This window comes from Podarcis erhardii (genome assembly GCF_964252035.2).
Source record: "Podarcis erhardii genome assembly, chromosome: 12".
Classification (NCBI taxonomy): Eukaryota; Metazoa; Chordata; class Lepidosauria; order Squamata; family Lacertidae; genus Podarcis; species Podarcis erhardii.
Window position 1 is genome coordinate 9080827 of NC_138513.1, and position 18182 is coordinate 9099008.

General features: G+C 40.8%; 1 protein-coding gene across 1 annotated transcript in view; it reads right to left on the reverse strand.

The window, feature by feature from the left end:
• RHEB (Ras homolog, mTORC1 binding) overlaps positions 1-18182 on the reverse strand; it is a 29027-nt gene that overhangs the window by 8009 nt on the left and 2836 nt on the right. Inside the window, exons 2-4 of the mRNA XM_081834583.1 lie at positions 3934-4005; positions 2997-3064; positions 203-285 (exon numbers count right to left, since the gene is read on the reverse strand). Of these exons, the coding sequence (XP_081690709.1) occupies positions 203-285; positions 2997-3064; positions 3934-4005 (223 nt within the window). The remainder of the gene's footprint in view (positions 1-202; positions 286-2996; positions 3065-3933; positions 4006-18182) is intronic.

Sequence of the window (18182 nt, forward strand, 5' to 3'; positions counted from 1 at the left end):
GTGAGAGGCAATACTACTTTGAAAGTTAATAAATAAAAACTCAGTATGTTTTTATGGCACTCAATCCATGTCCTGCAAAATATTTTTTGGTTGTGTTTGCACCACATTTTCAAGCAAAGTAGGGAGACTAAAGCAGCCAAAGTCTGAAACAGCTCAAAATTAAGAAGCTGCCTTGATAGCAGGAACTGGAGGCATGACTTACCTTTTTATTGATGTGACTGAGTAAACAAGAATGTATCCATTAATGTCTATGGAGTACGTCTGAGGAAATATTGAGTATTCATCCTGTTGGAAAATAAAGCTGCACGTTAATGTTCTGCTGCCACACAAGCTCATTAGTAAGCTTGAAGAACTGAGTTAGGATTAAGCGCATTTAATCCTTGCATTGTTAAAATGCTGCGCATGAACGTACATGTACTGACTTCCTTTCACTGCTGTCTTGCATTCTAGTGAATTCTTTGCATAGCTGAAGGATTACAATTCCTCTACAAAGGTCTACAGGAGCAGTGCCACCGCTGAAAATGGAAGGCACCAAACAGGAAAGCTGACATTTCATGGGCATGATGCACTCACACACTCACTATGCATTTACAAGAACGGCACTGAATGTGAGAACGGGTAAGTTACAATTACTAAACAATTACTGGTAAGTTACAATTACTAAACAGTCCTATGGGAAGCTGTCCATCAACTTTGACATACTGTGTCAAGACAGACAATTTTGGCATTTAAACCTATCAGTATTGTATCTGTTGGGAAATTGGACACCTACTTAAATAACTTAGAACATGCTCAATACTCTTGCTCAATACTGTTTAAGATGCCAAATGATCTTTCGACTATGAAGTACTGCAAATAGTAGGTTATCAACAAAGCACTGATCAAATTCCATTTTAGCTTCCGCAGATGTGAATACTAGGATCGATCTCTCATTGCTCCTTCAGAATTTAAGGTAACTTTGACTTGCTTGGAAGAAGGAACAATGCAAGCAGACAAATTCAAAACAAGGTTCTGTTTAAAGATTTCTATTTTACTAATTAAAATACAATTCTAAGTACACAAAAGTAAACACAATTTCTCTCATCTTTCCGGTGACTTTAGGATGTTCACAGAGGGAAAGTTTCCCATTCACTTCTCCCTCCTCGAACCACCTATGCCCCCACAAGTGTCTGCCTGGAGGGTCAGGAATTCCTCCTGCACAATGTGAGATGAGGTCCAGAGGGGCTGCGAGGGAAGAAGGGAAATGGGAATTTCCCTCCCATCAACTTGATTAAGTTAAAATGATGAAATTGATAAAATAAACAACTTATGCAGTTTTATTATTGTGATGAGTATGTTGTGGATTTGTCATTTCTCGCATTTAGTGTTGGGCGCATTTCACCATTAATACATGAACCCCCAGTGGCACAGTGGGTCAGTGCGTCTTGCTGTTAACCAGAAGTATGGTAGTTTGGGGTTGCTGTGGGCAGGATTCCTGCATTGCAGGGGGGTGGACTAGATGACCCTTGGGGCTCTTTCCAACTATACAATTCTATTATTCTATGTTCCTGCTCATCTTTACTTCATTTTATGGGGTGCCGCGATGAACCTTGCACATTGAAAATATAAATATGCTACAAATGAACTATCCCTTTGGAAGGCTTAAGTCTATGCAGGGGAAGTATTTTGCTTTGGATAGGGAAGGTAGCCTGGAAACCAAATATGCAGCTATTTGAGGCTCTGTTACCCCTTGATGTGTCTTGATATGGCTTCCATGAGTTTTTCTGTAGCTTTAAAAATAGAGAAACATCTAGATGCCCTTGGTTTCTGAGGCTAGAGTTGGGACGATGGTTGGGGACGAGCCTAATCCTGCTCAAGGTCAAATACTGCCAGACTGGAAGATACCTAGAAATTATCGTACCTTCGGTTAAGCAGTGGCATTTTGCAAATGTGCTATAGCATATTTGAGCAAAAGGAGATGTTCTTGTTCAACTCTCAGCAGGTCCCATGCACAAAGACATATGCTACATTTTGAAAACTCACAGCAGGCTATTTATGCACAGGAATAAGCCCAATGCTCAAGGCTACAAAATAGTTTTCTCTACAGGGAAAGAGAAGTTCCTGCTTTGCGTCTTTTGAGGTTTAGTAGTTTCCTTCCTCCTACTTGGCTTATGTCTAGGGTTGCCGTATTCTGAAGAGCAAAAAAGAGGACACATTTGCCGGCGCCTAGGGCAGGGAGGAGGGGGGTGCAGGAGCAGGTGAGCACTGGAGCATGCTATGGGTGGGGCATGTGCTGGAGTGACATCAGAGGGCACTGGGAAGGGACGTGGCCAAATCTGTGCATGCAAAATGGTGTGTGTGTGTGATACATACATACATACATACATACATACATATGCCTCTCCCTCTTTGGGACGTGCACAAGTTGGTAGTGGTGGTAAGGCATACAAAATAATTTATTAAAAAGCCCAGGAAAAGCATTAAAGTGAAACTGCATCTTTTTATGTACAAGGAGAAAGAGAGAAAGCAAGACATTTTGGCAAATTCAAAAAATCTGCCAGGACAGAAATTTTAATCCTGAAAAGGAGAACATGTCCTGGAAAAAGAGAATGTATGGCAACCTTACTTATGTCATGAAGGATTGTGAGAAATACTTTGTGCAAAAAGAATATAATCTACTGTCTTATCAGCACACTTGAGATTAAACCCAAATCAATAACCACATATTTCTCTCCTTCACTTGAATTCCCTCTATAAATGGCAAATTCATATGACAATTTTAGATTAACTGCAACTATGATCTTTCTGTGCTTTAAGCAAGAGTAACTGAGTTGGTTATGAAAACGTACTTAGGATCTGCTTCTTCGAAGATTTCATACAATCCTGTAACCGGATCTAATTTCTACTTGAAAATAATTAAAAGGGCCATAGCCTTCTCTCCTAAGTCTTTTAAGGCACCATACCAATTTTAGGATATCAACACTGGAAATACTATCAGGGAAACAAACATCACTTACTTGGCCAGCTGTGTCAACTACTTGAAGATGATATTCCTGCCCATTTACTGTAATCAGCTTTGTGAATGCTGGACAAATGAGAAAAAGGGCAGTTCAGTGCTTCACAGGAAAAGTCTATCACTTCAGTTCAAACTGGCCATTTTACTCTTTAGCAGAATAAAAATAACCTGGGTTTCATTGGCCAAATTTGCACATCACAGTTAACTATTCTTAATGGATTAAAAAGAATGTGATCTATGGCTTACCATTATGTCTGAACCAGAGGCTGTGGTTGGTTTCACCCAAACACAAATCATGATTTGCAAGTCAAAAACAAACCTTGACTTATAGATCATGGTTTGAATGAAATACTCCATGACCTCCAGTCTTAGATTAAGGCTGTGAAACTTATTTCATACACATATATTCAGTGCTTTTTTTCTAGAAAAATAGGTGTTGGTACTCACCATGAAGTTGTTACAGTGAATGTCAAACTTTTTAACAAACAACAAGGTGCTAGTATTGCATACCCTTGAGTGCATCCTGGAAAAAGCACTGCATATATTTCTGCAGAGCTGAACTAGAAAGACTAGCCTTAAAGGCTAGCAGTTCTATTAACTTTAGATCCAACATAATTTCAAGCTCATAGGTCTCATTTCCCAAAAGGCTGCAGAGAAGTGTTGCTTCTATTCCTTCTCTGGATATGTGATTTCTAAACACAAGCCATACTATGTGCACAAATTTAAAAAGACCGACTGGTTTACACCCTAGATTCTCTATAGAACACAGCACTTTATGAAGTTCTGCCTCCGTTAAACATCCAACTTCAGATTAAATAATAAATCAATGAAGCATAAACTGCTTCAAGCTCTTTGAAGGAAAAGTGCATGTGTGGGCGAAATGGATTAAGGCAAATCAGCTCTCTTTCAATGTTCAGAGAAATAGTTCAGTTACTTACTGTTCTCTATGGTAGGATCATATGAATCAACGAACTGGCCTTCCACAAACTGAATCGTCAATGATGATTTCCCTGTGAAGAAAACAAGGCAAAAGCTAACAGTGCTGCACATGCGGTTAAAGACATTCTGTTACCAAACACAGAAGTTTTGCAAAAAAATTTGTTTTGTTTTAAAGAGCTGTTTAGGTGTTCCTGACTACACTCCATGAGTCTGCATGAGAGACAGACAGTGTCCGACTCCCTCCTCCTATGCCATATCTGTGTTTTAATTAGATTGAAAATTGATTGATGACAACTTTTTCTCCCTTTGAACTGTAGCGCATCATGCCATATCACAAACTGTTCTTCAGATTTTCCTCTGCTAGGATCTACACATTATGGCTTGGCTTGTTAGTCACACCCATTATTTGCAGCTGCTACAAACACTTCCATTACCCTATAACCCAAGGAAGTTAGCATCTTTTGCACACCCTAGAGAGTAGGTTACTGCCATCCCATTTGGTCATGCTGTCACTTCTGCCGTAAAGCAGCAAAAATATCAATAGGCATTAGAATTAACAGCCCTGCCTCACATATATCCAATGCAGGTTTTCACAAGTGCTATGGGAAATATGTATAGGGGTGAAAATATAACTACGGCCTATTAAATACTGAAGCATTGCTCCAAGCTTCTTTCAAACTTTCAACACTTGAGTTCTGAAGATGTCAATCTATCTAAAAAAGAAGATGTTTCATATGGTGAACATATGCCTGTGCCAGGCAGCCATCTTATTTCCACGTACCACTTATTACCATTAGAATAATTTAAAATAGATACTCTCATTGTTCCATGTGAAACCAAAATGATTTGCACATAAAGTGATCATGCATTCCCCCCCTTAACTGTGACAAAAGTCAATGTTCCAATCCTCTTGTCTCTTTAGGAATATTATGTTTGCATAAAAAAAAAACAACCACACACAAAACACAAAAAAACCCACCACCCTGACATCTTCCACGAGAGCAAAGCCTGTGGCATACATAATTATTGCAAACAAGGATGTTTCCAACCCACTCCTATCCCGAACCTTCCCAGAAGACACTTTCCCTCCCCGCATTCCCATGAACGGAAAGTACTATTATTATATTTATTAGTCACGTTCCTCACAAAAGTGACCCAAAACAAACCGATTGTAACAAGGGGGCAACAAACATTTCAAACTAAGGACCAAAAGCCTGGATAAAAATGAAAGGCTTTGCGTAACACCTTAAAAAAAAAAAAAGGAAAGATGTTACCAGACATGCCTCCAAGTGGAGATCCTTCCACCAGCCACCAATGAAAAGGCCTGTTCTAGTGTTGTCATTCTCCAGACCTTCCATGGAGGGAGCACACAGAGAAGGGTCACACGTATACCCATCTGGGAGGGAATCAGCCTCTGTGCCAGGACACCCACCTCTGTGCCCCTCCTGGCACACAACATACCGTACTTAATAGGCTGATCTGGGCATGTCTGTCTCCATTGCTTGAGGGAACTCATTGCTTGACTGTTTACTTTGACTTCAACAGATCCTGTGAATCTGCCTGCATGCAACAAGGATGCTAATGTTTTTTATAAGTCATTGAACTAATCCATTTATTTATTTAATGCATTTTTATCCCACTCTTCGGCTGAAAAAAGGCTTCCAGAGTGGCTTACAACTGTCAATGATGAGCCAGTCTCTGCCCTCAGGCTTACAACCTCCTAGAAGATGCAAAAGAAAAGGAAAAGGGATTAGGAGGGATGGAGAGACTGCATTAGAGGAAGGATTAGTTGGAAAATTACTATTTTCCTTTTATGCAGTTTCTGATATATCTTACTCTATCGTATTGCAATGTTTAATAAATATATTGAATTAGACGTCTGGAGTTGATTAAAAAGCTTTACCCATACACAGCCTCCTTCATGAGCTGACGGCTATGCCCAATGCTACTTGAATCCTGGAACAGAACTAATTCAGGCCTACTTCTTCCTGTTAAAGATACTGTTAAGTCTGAATTCCCACGTATTCAGATGAAGGTCACTTCACACCGAAAGTAGGGGTAGGAAATCTCTGCCCCACAGCACAAAGTTGACCCACCAGGTCGCCCTATTTGGCTCACGAGGCCATTTCCCCCAAACTATGCCCGCCTGCCTCACATCTGATACCACAAGTACCGTATTTTTTGCTCTATAAGACTCACTTTTTCCCTCCTAAAAAGTAAGGGGAAATGTGTGTGTGTCTTAAGGAGCGAATGCAGGCTGTGCAGCTATCCCAGAAGCCAGAACAGCAAGAGGGATTGCTGCTTTCACTGCGCAGCGATCCCTCTTGCTGTTCTGGCTTCTGAGATTTAGAATATATTTTTTCTTGTTTTCCTCCTCCAAAAACTATGGGCGTCTTATGGTCTGGTGCGTCTTATAGAGAGAAAAATACGGTAAAAAAAACCTGACAAAAGCAAGATTGAATGCACTTGGTTCCCATCTCCCTCTATCACTATGGTTTAAAGATCTGGGCCCAATGGGCCATAAAGGTTCCCCACAACATCCCAAAAGCTTTACTTTATGCTGTGCCCCGCACTGTTAATTATGGATTTTAAGATACTGCGACATGAAGCACTGGGGAGCCAGTGCTAAGCAAAACGTTAAGAAGCCTGCCATCCTTCAGGTCCTTGGAAAAACTTTCTTTTTGAGATTTAGCTGTGCCTTTTTCTGCACTGCAGTGACCCCTGTCTACATGAAATAGTTGCTACCACCTGTCTGATGTGTATGCCAACGGCAGGCAACATAATCCTAAAGCAAAGATCACAAGGCATGGTGGACACTTTGGGGCCCAGGCTTGTATTTTTTTAAACTACACACCACATTGTAGTTGCATTTCGTAAGCATTTCTAGCTAGTAAACAGGTCATCTGAATTAAAAATGAAACCAACAACTTCTCACATGGCAGGAAGAACCAGACGCACAAATACAGGGTGGGGGACACCTGGCTTACTAGCAGTACATGTGAAAAGGATCTAGGGGTCTTGGTGGACCACAAGCTTAACCTGAATCAACAGTATGATGCAGAAGCAAAAAAAGCTAACACTATTCTAGGCTATATCAACAGAAATATAGTGTCCAGAGATCAAGGGAAGTAATAGTACCACTCTATTCTGCCTTGGTCAGACCACACCTGGAATACTGTGTCCAATTCTGGGCACTAAAATTTAAGAAGGATGTTGACAAGCTGGAATGTGTGCAGAGGAGGGCAACCAAGTTGATTAAGGGTCTGGAAACTAAGCCTTACAAGGAGCGCTTGAAGGAGCTGGGTATGTTTAGCCTGGAAAAGAGGAGACTGAGGGGAGATATGATAGGCATCTTCAAGTATCTTAAGGGCTGTCACATGGAAGAGGGAACATGCTTGCTTTCCCACCAGTCTGGTAATTCTAGATATGCGTTGGTGTTGCAAAAGAAGGGCCATAAGCTCAGTGGGGTTAAACACCTGCCTTACATGCAGAAGGTCCCAGGTTCAATCCCTGGCATCTCCTGGCACGCCTGGGAAAGACCCCTGAAATCCTGTACAGCCGTGGACAAAACAGAAAACACTGAGCTATAAAGACCTGACTCAGTATAAGGGAGATTCCTATGTCCTCACTATAACTTCAGGATGTCTACAGAAAACCTTGTACTGTAAACTGATTTCACGTATCAGCTGGGCAGAAATATTCCATTTGATGGGCACAGCAAAATTCCCGCTGGTCTAATTATAAAATGTTTTCAAATGTTGCTTTCACCCATTTGAACTGAATCCCAATTTTTCATTCACAAGCGTTGTAGTACATAGTAAGGGCATATTTGAAAGCAAACCAGCAGAAATCCAGATAGCACAAGGCCGGGGGCGGCATTCTATGGATGACATAGGGACAGCAAAAATCCAAAACATTCTGCCAATCACATTGGTAAAAAGTGTGAAGCCCTTAAAAAAAAACAAAAAAAACCCACTAGAGCAGAGATGGGAATAATGAATTATAATATGTGACAACACAAGTTCAATTACCTATTCAGCAGCAAGCAGACTAAATTAACATGAAAAAATGTTCATCATTTAAGAAGTTGCCAGTTATGCAACGTTCAAGCTTCCGGGCTCCTTGCCAACCAAGTGTGGGCAGGCAAGCAGCATGCTTGGCTATAGTTCAGGGCTGGCCAAATGGCACTGGAATATATTGCAAAATTGCAGTCAGACAGGATAAAGCACAATAGCTCCTGACTACTTTCAAGTTTGAGTGGGAAGAGGGAAAGAACACTGTTATGTGCAAGTCTAAAATGTCTGCCTGTACCAAGACTGTTGGCGTGGCTTGTCTTCTTCATGTTAGGCTGCCATCTGTGAATCAAAACTGCAACAACGCTCAAAGTTGCTTTAAATCCATATTCAGCAACCAGTGTTCAAAACTCCCACTGTTCTAGGCGCATTTTGTGAAAGGGAATTTCATTAGTGTGAGCAGTTTCTGAGCTCTGGGTGAAGTACTGTGCCTAAGATTTCAGATTAAAACTGCAGAGTGGAAGGAAAGGAGGACATTTTTCTGCCTCTCCACTTCCAGCTACTCTCTGAAAACTGGAGAAGAGACCCTCTTAAGAATATTAGAGGGGTGGGCAGGGGAAGGACTAGACCATGTGAAAAATGAACATAATATTTTAGCTGCAGTTCATTCATTTTCAGCTCTGTATTGTTATACAAAAAGTGCGCCTAGACATTCTGTTGTTGCGCCCATAACCTAGGTTTAAGGTGCCATTTAGCTCCTAGCTTTCATATCTCAGGTTCTAACACTGTCAGTGACTCACCCTTTATAGCATTTAGGGGAGTCCAGGAGGGTTAAAGTAACTGGCCAAGTTATTTTCAACACTTTTTCATTGTTGTTCAAGAATCCACTGACAGCATACAAATCAATATGGCTAGCTTCACCCAACAATCCCGCCCCTCCTCCAGCAAACAAATCTCACTGCAGCCAACTAAAACCACCAAACATGCCCCGTCCCCCTTCAACCTCTCTATCAAGGAAATATAACAAGTGAATAGAAAGAGAACCTTCCCAAGTGATGCTGACACAAAACCCTGCACATACACTAAGTAAAAGAATATAAGTTTTACTACCCCATTCCCCTCTCTGCCCCCTTTTCTTCCCCAACCTTATACTGTATACAACACTAAAGTCTCCCAACAAATGTAATCAATCTGTAGAAAACATAACCTGAAAAAGAGACAATGCACATACTTTTGTAAACCATGAAAATCTTTATTTTTTATTTTTTTAAAAAAACAGTTTTTAACTGTTCTTGTTAAAAACTGGTGGAAAGAAGGAAGCAACCGAGTCCATATTTTTGTCCTTAATCTTTTGGAGTTGTAAGCAGAAGTACTTACACCCCTTCCTATAAAACATGTATTCAAGTCTCTATTCTGATTCAGCTGCTGGTGGACTTGAAAAGAGTTTTGAAGTTACAAAAACTAAGGCTTCAAGGTAGGATTCAACAGAAAGCATCAACAGAGCATGCTTAGATCATTTTCAGAGGTATGGATAGCATATGCACTATGTATAAACAACATAATTCTAAAAAGAAAATTTTTGGATAGACTCAATACTGCCTCGATTTGAAGTGTTTTTCTGTATATTGTGGCTGTGGCAGACAAGGAGGGGGAGAGAGAGAAGGTGCCCTGTGGGTATTCTTCTTCTTTACACTTCCCTGAGGGCCAAATTTAACATGGCTCTGCTTTCTCCTCAAGACCATCCTTCCCACTTGCTGCAAGCAGCGTAGCCATAAAAAAGCTTTACAGAGAATAATTAAAATTGCCCAGAATGTTATTGGGCTCCAACTACCAACCCTGGATGAGATCTTCACGTCTCGCAGCTTGAAGAAGTCACACAATATCCTGAGAGATCCCACCCATCCTGCTCACAACCTCTTTGAACTGTTGCCTTCGGGCAGAAGATACAGGACAATGAAAACACGAACCACACGCCTTCTGAATAGTTTCTATCCAAGAGCTCTGATTGCACTAAATAATGATCTCAGGGCCAGTTGTAAGAAATAGCAAGCAGTGAGTAGTAAGGAATGAGATAGGTTTTAGGTTATGCTATGCTTCTAATAGGTTGTGTTATATTCTGGATTATGTATGTTTTAATAGATTATGTCTGAATAGGATGAGTGTGTTGGAGATACGTGCAAATGTGTATGTGAATCCGGTCTTGGGTGTTTGATTTTCGTTGTTGTGTATACTGTGTATATACGGACAATGACAATAAGTTTATCTAATCTAATCTAATCTAATCTAATCTAATCATGAGGGAGGAAATTCTGGCACTGTCCTCCTCCTGCGCTCTCTTGCATTCCCATGCACTGATAGAAATTCCAGATGGGCTATTTCTAAACTTCAGTGGTTTGTTTTGAAATCTACTTCAAAGTGCTAACTATTCTGGTGTTGTGCTTAGTGGTCTATAATTGTCTAGGTTCTCAGTGAACTGCCTTTTCCCATTATCTCCCTTCTCCATAAACTATAAATAACTCTTGGATTAATAAGTACACAGAACTGAATTTCATAAATTAATCTTAAGCGCCTTTAAAATGCTAACATTCTGTAGCATCCCTTTTCTTGTTAATGAAGCTTAAACTATTATTATTATTAATAATAAATTTGTAGAAGCCAAAAAGAGCACAGAGCTATCCCAACTGCGCTCAACAGATTTAAAGTGGTGGGACAGACACCTCCAATGGTATGATAATAGAGGAAGTTGTGACAAGAGAAGCAAGTTTGCTACTTTGCTGCTTGCCAAAGACCAGGGTGGGAGACTCAATCTGGTCTTTGGGCCGAATCCTTACCTCCTCCACAGGTCAACTCCAGCAGGTAGGCAGGGCTGCCCACCTATCACTTACCTCACATTATTAAATCTGTGTCCAGCAACACTTGGTACAAGAGCTGAGACCCAACCTGCCTGTGCACTGTCTTGCCAGAGTGGTACATACTCTGGTTATCTCCCGCTTGGGACTACTGCAATGCACTCTATGTGGGGCTATGTTTCAAGATGACTCAGAAACTACAATTAATCCAGAATGTGGTAGCTAGACTGGTGACTGGGAGTGGCCACTGCGACCTAACTCCACTCTGAAAGGATCCGCATTGGCTTCCAGTACGTTTCAAGGCACAATTCAAAGGTGCTGACCTTTAAAGCTCTAAATAGGGTTGATTTTGTATACCTGAAGGAGCGTCTCCACTCCCATCATCCAGCCCAGACACTGAGGTCCAGCTCTGAGGGCCTTCTCAATAGTGGCACCCGCCCTGTGGAACACTCTCTCATCAGATGTCAAACAGATAAATAACTATATGACTTTTAGAAGACATCTGAAGGCAACCCTGTACAGGGAAGTTTCTAATGGTTGATGTTTTATTGTGATTTTAAGATTTTGTTGGGAGCCGCCCAGACTGGCTGGGGCAACCCAGTCACATGGGTGGCATATAAATAATAAAATAATGATGGTGGGCAGCGACAACTTCAAAGGGGCTGATCAACTGACTGGTACTTACATTGTACCTCCAAAGGGGCTCATGATAACTTCCATTCGGCTGACTGGTATAGAGAACAACTCCATTGGGTGCACTAAGGAATTCCCAAAAGCATATAGCCTGTCTCCCAGTGGGGCTCACTGCCAGGGAGCAATCAGGAGAACACATTATAAGCTCCCAACTGCTGTTTTTCAGCCATATCTTTACCTGCCCCATCCCTGATGTCATATGTGACATGGGGCAGATGGGTGTGGATTTTGAGAAAACAGCCTCACAGACCTCATACTGCCTGACTTAATTAGGCCTAGGGACTGGGGGTTTAAGGTAGCTCTGGGAACACTGCCAAGTCATTACACATCATATAAAATGGAAATATTGAAAATAAGCACTGAATACTTCAAGCTTAGTTTTATTTTTGCCACTTCTAGTCTTAATGCCATCATACAATCTCATGAAAAACTATTATGTTAAACCTACTTTCAAATTTAACCCTCCCCCCCCCCACAGGCCAAACGATTTCTTATGAAGTATAATTCCCCCCCCCCAACTTCTCTATTCTTGTTTCCAAAATAACTGCTCTTCAGTTTGAAGAGCCACCACACTGGACAACATAACAAGATTATCCATATCTCCATCGAGATTTATACCCTAAGACAGTTTTGCTTCCAGCAAACCTCCTTCTGTCAGTTAAAATCCACTACAAGATTAAGAAGGAAGTACACTGGTCTTCTATCATCAGCCTGCCAACATGAGCTATATTTTTCATGTTCCTTGCATGCAACTCAAAGGGAAGTGGCAGTACAGTAAAATGGGCAAAGAGAGGAATGTCTAGAATACTGGCCACAAGTTAGAATTCAGAATGTCCCCCTCCTTTTTTATAAGACGTTTCTAATCCTCATGGTCTTAGAGAACAGTTTACTAAAGTGCAGGCAGGGTTTACTGAACATTCACAGGCAGAGTTCAATGGGGTCTTCTGGTCTGGGCAAAGTGCTTGATGTCCTATAGAGCAGGGAAGCCTGTGCAAGTGTAAACCCAAAATAATTATTGCTTGTAATCCACAACTGGAATGATGAATACGTCTTATAACTTCATTTGCATATTATACTACAGCACTGACACTTATAAGCAAATTTCAGAAAGGCTTGATTATTACATTTTAACAATTTGGAACGACTCTCTGATGATTAGTGGCAGAGAAGACCTAAGGTCCCAAATTCACGTGACAATAATTTGATGGGCTATCATACCAAGTAAATTAGGACCAGTGGGTCACCAAACCAAAAAAATTGGGAATCACAAGTAGAGTTTACAAGATTTTCCTAGCACCCCTAGCTGCCAATTTTTCTCATTTCCCATCTCTGTGCTGCTCTGACTTCTAATTTCAAACATTCTTCTACTGTTGACAGTTAATGACCTGAATTTTAGATACCTCATGATTTTTTGCCTAGGTTTAAAGAGGCAACTGGTGTGGGGGGGGGGGAATCAATTACTGTGCCTACATAGTCCCCTCCGACCCCACCTTTTGGTACATGCTTTCAAATGCAGACCATGTGCTGGAACAAAAGTTAATTGATCTTAGATTCATAGAAATGTAGAGATGGAAGTTGACCTCCTGCAATGAAGGAATACGCTGCTGTCCCATATGGTGATTGATCCTGCAACCTTGTCATTATCAACATCTCACTCTAACCAAATGAGCTATCCAGGCTGCATTATCTAAATAATATTTAATTGTGTGTACTCAAAATCAGGTAATGGTTTGGAGTCACTCTCATGAAAGGCTACCATCCCCTTCCCTGCCTCCTGAATCTGCAAGGGATTCTTTTTTGTTTTTAATACAGTTGTTTTCTGCAAGATCTCTTCTGTGAAAAACAGCTGATTTGGTTCTAAAAAGGGGGAACATACCCTATCAGCTGATGGAAGCAAAATGGAAGTAGGGTGTGTGGTGACAGAAATGTCACCAGAACCACCCACAAAATGCACTTTAGTGTTTTCACAGCAGAGTAACAAGTGGTTTTATACTGCATTTAATTCCCCTTTTCAGATTTTTCCCAAATCTGCGTTTATTGTCGAAAAACTGCAGGCAGCCAATTGGATAGGGGGAAATGTCATGTTGAGAGCACATACACACAAAAAGGCACACACTGCTTCAAATTCACATTAAGTTCATGTATGGATGAACCTGTAAACACAACAGTTCACATTCCCAGCCAAGAAAACTGCAAACAAACTCTTGAGGCTGCACTGAAAGATAGCTGGAAATCTGAAGTGGGAAGTAAGCAATATGGTAGACCAGGGTGGTTCAACCCGTGGCCTGGATGTGGCCTATGATGGCTTTTTTGGCAGCCCTTGGCAACGTTAAAGAAAAAAATAACATAAAAGCCTTAAAAAGATATTTTTTGTGTCATGTGTTATTAACATAAGCACATACATCTGTTTGTGTGTTAAAATGTGTTTACTAATTAAATAATATATTTAATTAAATACACAATTGATAAATTTATCTTAATTGTGCCTATTAAATAATGATAAATATATTGCAAACACTTTAATGAAGTGTGTTGCCCATGGATTCTGTGTTGAAGTACTCTTGCAGCCCCCTTGGTATGAGAAGTTGGACTGGCCTGTGAGAGACCATAGCACAACCCCCAAGTTACATTAGAGACAATCTGAAGACTGCCCCTGATAGCCCACACACTTCTTCTATGGCAGGGGCAGGGAACCTGTGGCCTTCCATAGAATGACTGACTCCAGCTCTTCATTAAAAGTAATGGATGGCTAGTAAGAAAGCCAATATTTGTGATCCCAGAGGGTATCTCAAAGTAGGCCTAGCACACCTCCAAGATAGCTTTCTCTCCCATCCACAGCCTTTAAGATCAATGCGTCAAATGGTACAATATCATCTGAGCACCATATTATAATAAAAAGGTTACATAAATGTTCAGTACCTGCCCCCAAACTGTGAGACACCCTCATCCTTGTGATCATGAGTCTCAGACTGAATACTGAGATGTGCTGATCCTGCATTTGACACACAAAGTTAAGTGGGCAGATGTGTATGTGTCTAATTTCAATATAATTCAACTATCTATCTCAGACATTCTATTTTTAGTATGGCCTCCCACCTGCACCACCTTAAACAGTTACTTAATCCAAGCCATTTGAGGCACGGATGAGGACAGAAACTGAAGTAAATGAGGGGTGGGGAAACCCTCTCACCATATTCCTGGAGGACCAGCAGTGTCTGGAAAAATGAGGCGTGCTTTCCTTTGGCAGGAGTTATCAATGCAAATACATCAATAGCCCTGCTTAATGTGGTCCCCAAAGCAAGAGCAAGAACTGAAAACAGGCTCTAAACTGGGAGCCTCTTTGCTCATTTTGAATACTAACAGAATTTTAAGTTCGAAGTTGCATCACTTGATTTATAATCTAAATAACAGCCGTGTTTTACCTCACAAGGGAAATGCAGCAAACAGCATTTCAGGCAAGGTACTATATATTCATCAGCTAAGGCCAAGCATTCACATACATGCAGTTATATTATGAAAAAGATGAATTTTATAATGCAAAGAAGCTGAAGATATTTGACTTCCAATGTTTAAGTTAGCTCTGAAAAAGAAATCAATTTTGTCGGGATTTACTGCAAAGGTATGCCAAGTAATATATTGCAAATCAGCCTTAGAAAGTGCACATTATTCAAATACACAAAACTGGAAGGTCAGAGCTAAGTTCCATTTGACGGTGTCAAATAGCTTCATAGTATGAGCCAAAAATATTTGAGGCTTCCACAGCACAGAGACCTAAGATTCAATTACATCAGTGTCTATATTTGTAGACTATGCATTGCATTTAGGAAACTGATATTTATATAAATACAGGAAGTGTTAAAAGGAGTTGGTGACTGAACAAGGTATCCTATGTAAATATGTTAGCAGCTTGACTGTTTAAGTATTGTTGAGAGTGAGATGAGAAAAAAAGCTCAGAAATGCAAACCAGGCAACTCAGGAGTTAATTCTAGCACAGTGTCCTTAAACAACCCTTCCAGTGGCTTGATATTACAGTCAAACATGCTGCCTCTAGAGTTTACTGCTACCATTAACAAGTGCATTGCAGTACGATTTGCCACTAGACAGGCAGGAATAAAATGAAGCTTTTAATTAAAGCTGGCATTTCAGACTACTACTCAGGAGCAGCTATCCTGCTTAAGAACAAGATCTGGACTCAGCAAATAGTGAAGACCATGACCAAAGAATTGTTTCAATGATGTGATTAAATATTTGGCCACTTTTAATTGCAGATTGTCCTTGTGCGTTATGATCATTCCCCCATCCATGTTTGAAAATGTGTCTAATATTTAAGCACCCATAACTAAAATAACTCACACTAAAGGCATAGAATGCAACACTACACTAGCATAAACCAGTCTTTTTTTAAAAAAAATACCCTAGCACTAATATCTTAAGGTACAGGCGGTGACCATTTTGCATGTGGGTTGTGTTCTTGGCCCCCGTGTGTGTTGGTGGAGCATTTATAAGCACGTTCTGCCCTCTTCCGGGTCCCAAAGGACCCACGTGATGGCGATCACATGTCAACTGAATGCATCTAAAATGGTTGCCGCTTGTATATTAGTGTTTATAAGGCTAAGCCAGGGGTAGGCAACCTAAGGCCTGTGGGCCAGATCGCCTTCTCAATCCAGCCCACAGATAGTGTTTTTACATGAGTAGAATGTGTGCTTTTATTTAAAATGCATCTCTGGGTTATTTGTGGGGCTTAGGAATTGGTTCATTCTCCCCCCAATATAGTCCAGCCCATCACATGGTCTGAGGGACAGTGGATCGGCCCACAGCTGGAAAAGGTTGCTGACCCCTGGGCTAAGATATGGATCCTCCATAGAGCCCTTCTGCACCTGCCTCTCCCCAGATGAAACTCTGAATGCTAGAAGAACCCCAGCTCATTTCCTGCTTTTAGAGAAGGAGCTTCCTGTCTGAAATGTTGTAATGCCACTGTCAGTCAGTGTACAGAGCTGGATAGCCAATGGTCAGACTCTGTCCTCTGTACTTCACCTGTATGTGTGCAAAGGTTTCAACAGGAGTAGGCCTCCTTCAGAGAGTTCTGTGGGCCATTTTCAGATCAGTAAGCAAACAAATATTGTAGGATAGCTATTTTCAGGCAATCCAAATGATTTAATGAATTAGAAAGTCTACCTTTACTTTCCTAATCTAATTACTTTGTTAACCAGGTACTTTCTATGCCTTATACCTTTGCTAGCTTGAGCCTTATACAAAGAGGCTACCTTACATCTGAATTATCTTTGCCTGTAAAGTCCACACATGTAGGGCAAATTCTTGCATTCAATTACAGACTGATGCTGATTGTTTCCTTGGTCACATTGTATGAACAAGCTACATTTTTGTTCTTCTATTCAGGCCTCTCTATAATCTTTGTGCCAGGGAAAGAAATGGAATTACAACAACTGGAACTTGATCCAGGCATGAAGAAAGCCTTGAGGTATGCCTTTTTCACACTGAGAAAGCATCTGAAGGGTTTCTGAAACCAAAGTCACTGTAGATTTTACAGTACCGGAGAAGCATGTCAGTGTTACATCTGCTTTGTTCTATTGCATTGCCTTGATTTCCTCTTCATTCCCAATAAAGGTGGAGAGGGGAGGGAAAAGGAATTGCTATGGTAACAAATCTATGACACTAACTTGACAACCATTCTTCCCCAAAGTATATGAAGAAAGATACAGCAGGTGAGAACTTTATAAGGTTGTACTGTACTTGGAAACTATTTTAACAAGGAGTTAAGGTTCTGGATTGAACATATCATTTTAAAGATCCCACTTCAAAACAAGGGTCTGATTTTAGCTAAACCACCTGTACTTTCTGCCGGAGGTGAAAGTGTGTTTGCTTCACTGAACCTAGTAAAAACGCCTGCTTCACTGAGTAGATATGAAAACCTGATCTCAGTATATTTTTCCTTAAATAATTTTCACTTATTTAATTTATACTCCACCCTTTTCTCCCAAGGAGCTCAAAGGTACATGGTTCTCCTCCTCCTCATTTAATCCCCACAACACCACTGGGGTAGGTTAGGAAGAGAGGTAGTGACTGGGCCAAGGTTACCCAGTGAGCTTCATGATGGAGTGGGGATTTGAACCTTGGTTCTACGTCAACACTCGAACCCAGGGATTGTCAACCTGGTCCCTACCGCCCACTAATGGGTGTTTCAGGATTCTAGGTGGGCAGTAGGGGGTTCTACGGCATAAGCGGAATCCTCCTTCCATTGAGCACTGGTGGGCGGTAAGGCAATTTTACCATCAAGAAGGATGCATTAGTGGGTGGTAGGTATAAAAAGGTTGACTACCCCTGCTCTAACCACTACATCATTCAAGCTCTCCTACAACAAAAAAGGCCCTATAAACCAAAGTATGTTTCAGCACCACATTTCCAAGCATTATGGCAGTCATTACGAGAAATGAAGCTGGAATATAAGAACCTGCCCATTTAAACATTTCTCTTATCTACATTATACAATAAGACTTAAAGACTTAAAGTGTACTGTGAAAGTGAACATGAACAGCTCCTCAACTTTGGACTCCTCCCACTTTGTGTTGGAAATAACTTATTTTACACACTATGACTTAACACTTAGCTGGTTTACACTGTGGATGCTGCTACCCAGTTTGTTTATATAGCTGGACTTTGAAGCCCTTTTTCCAC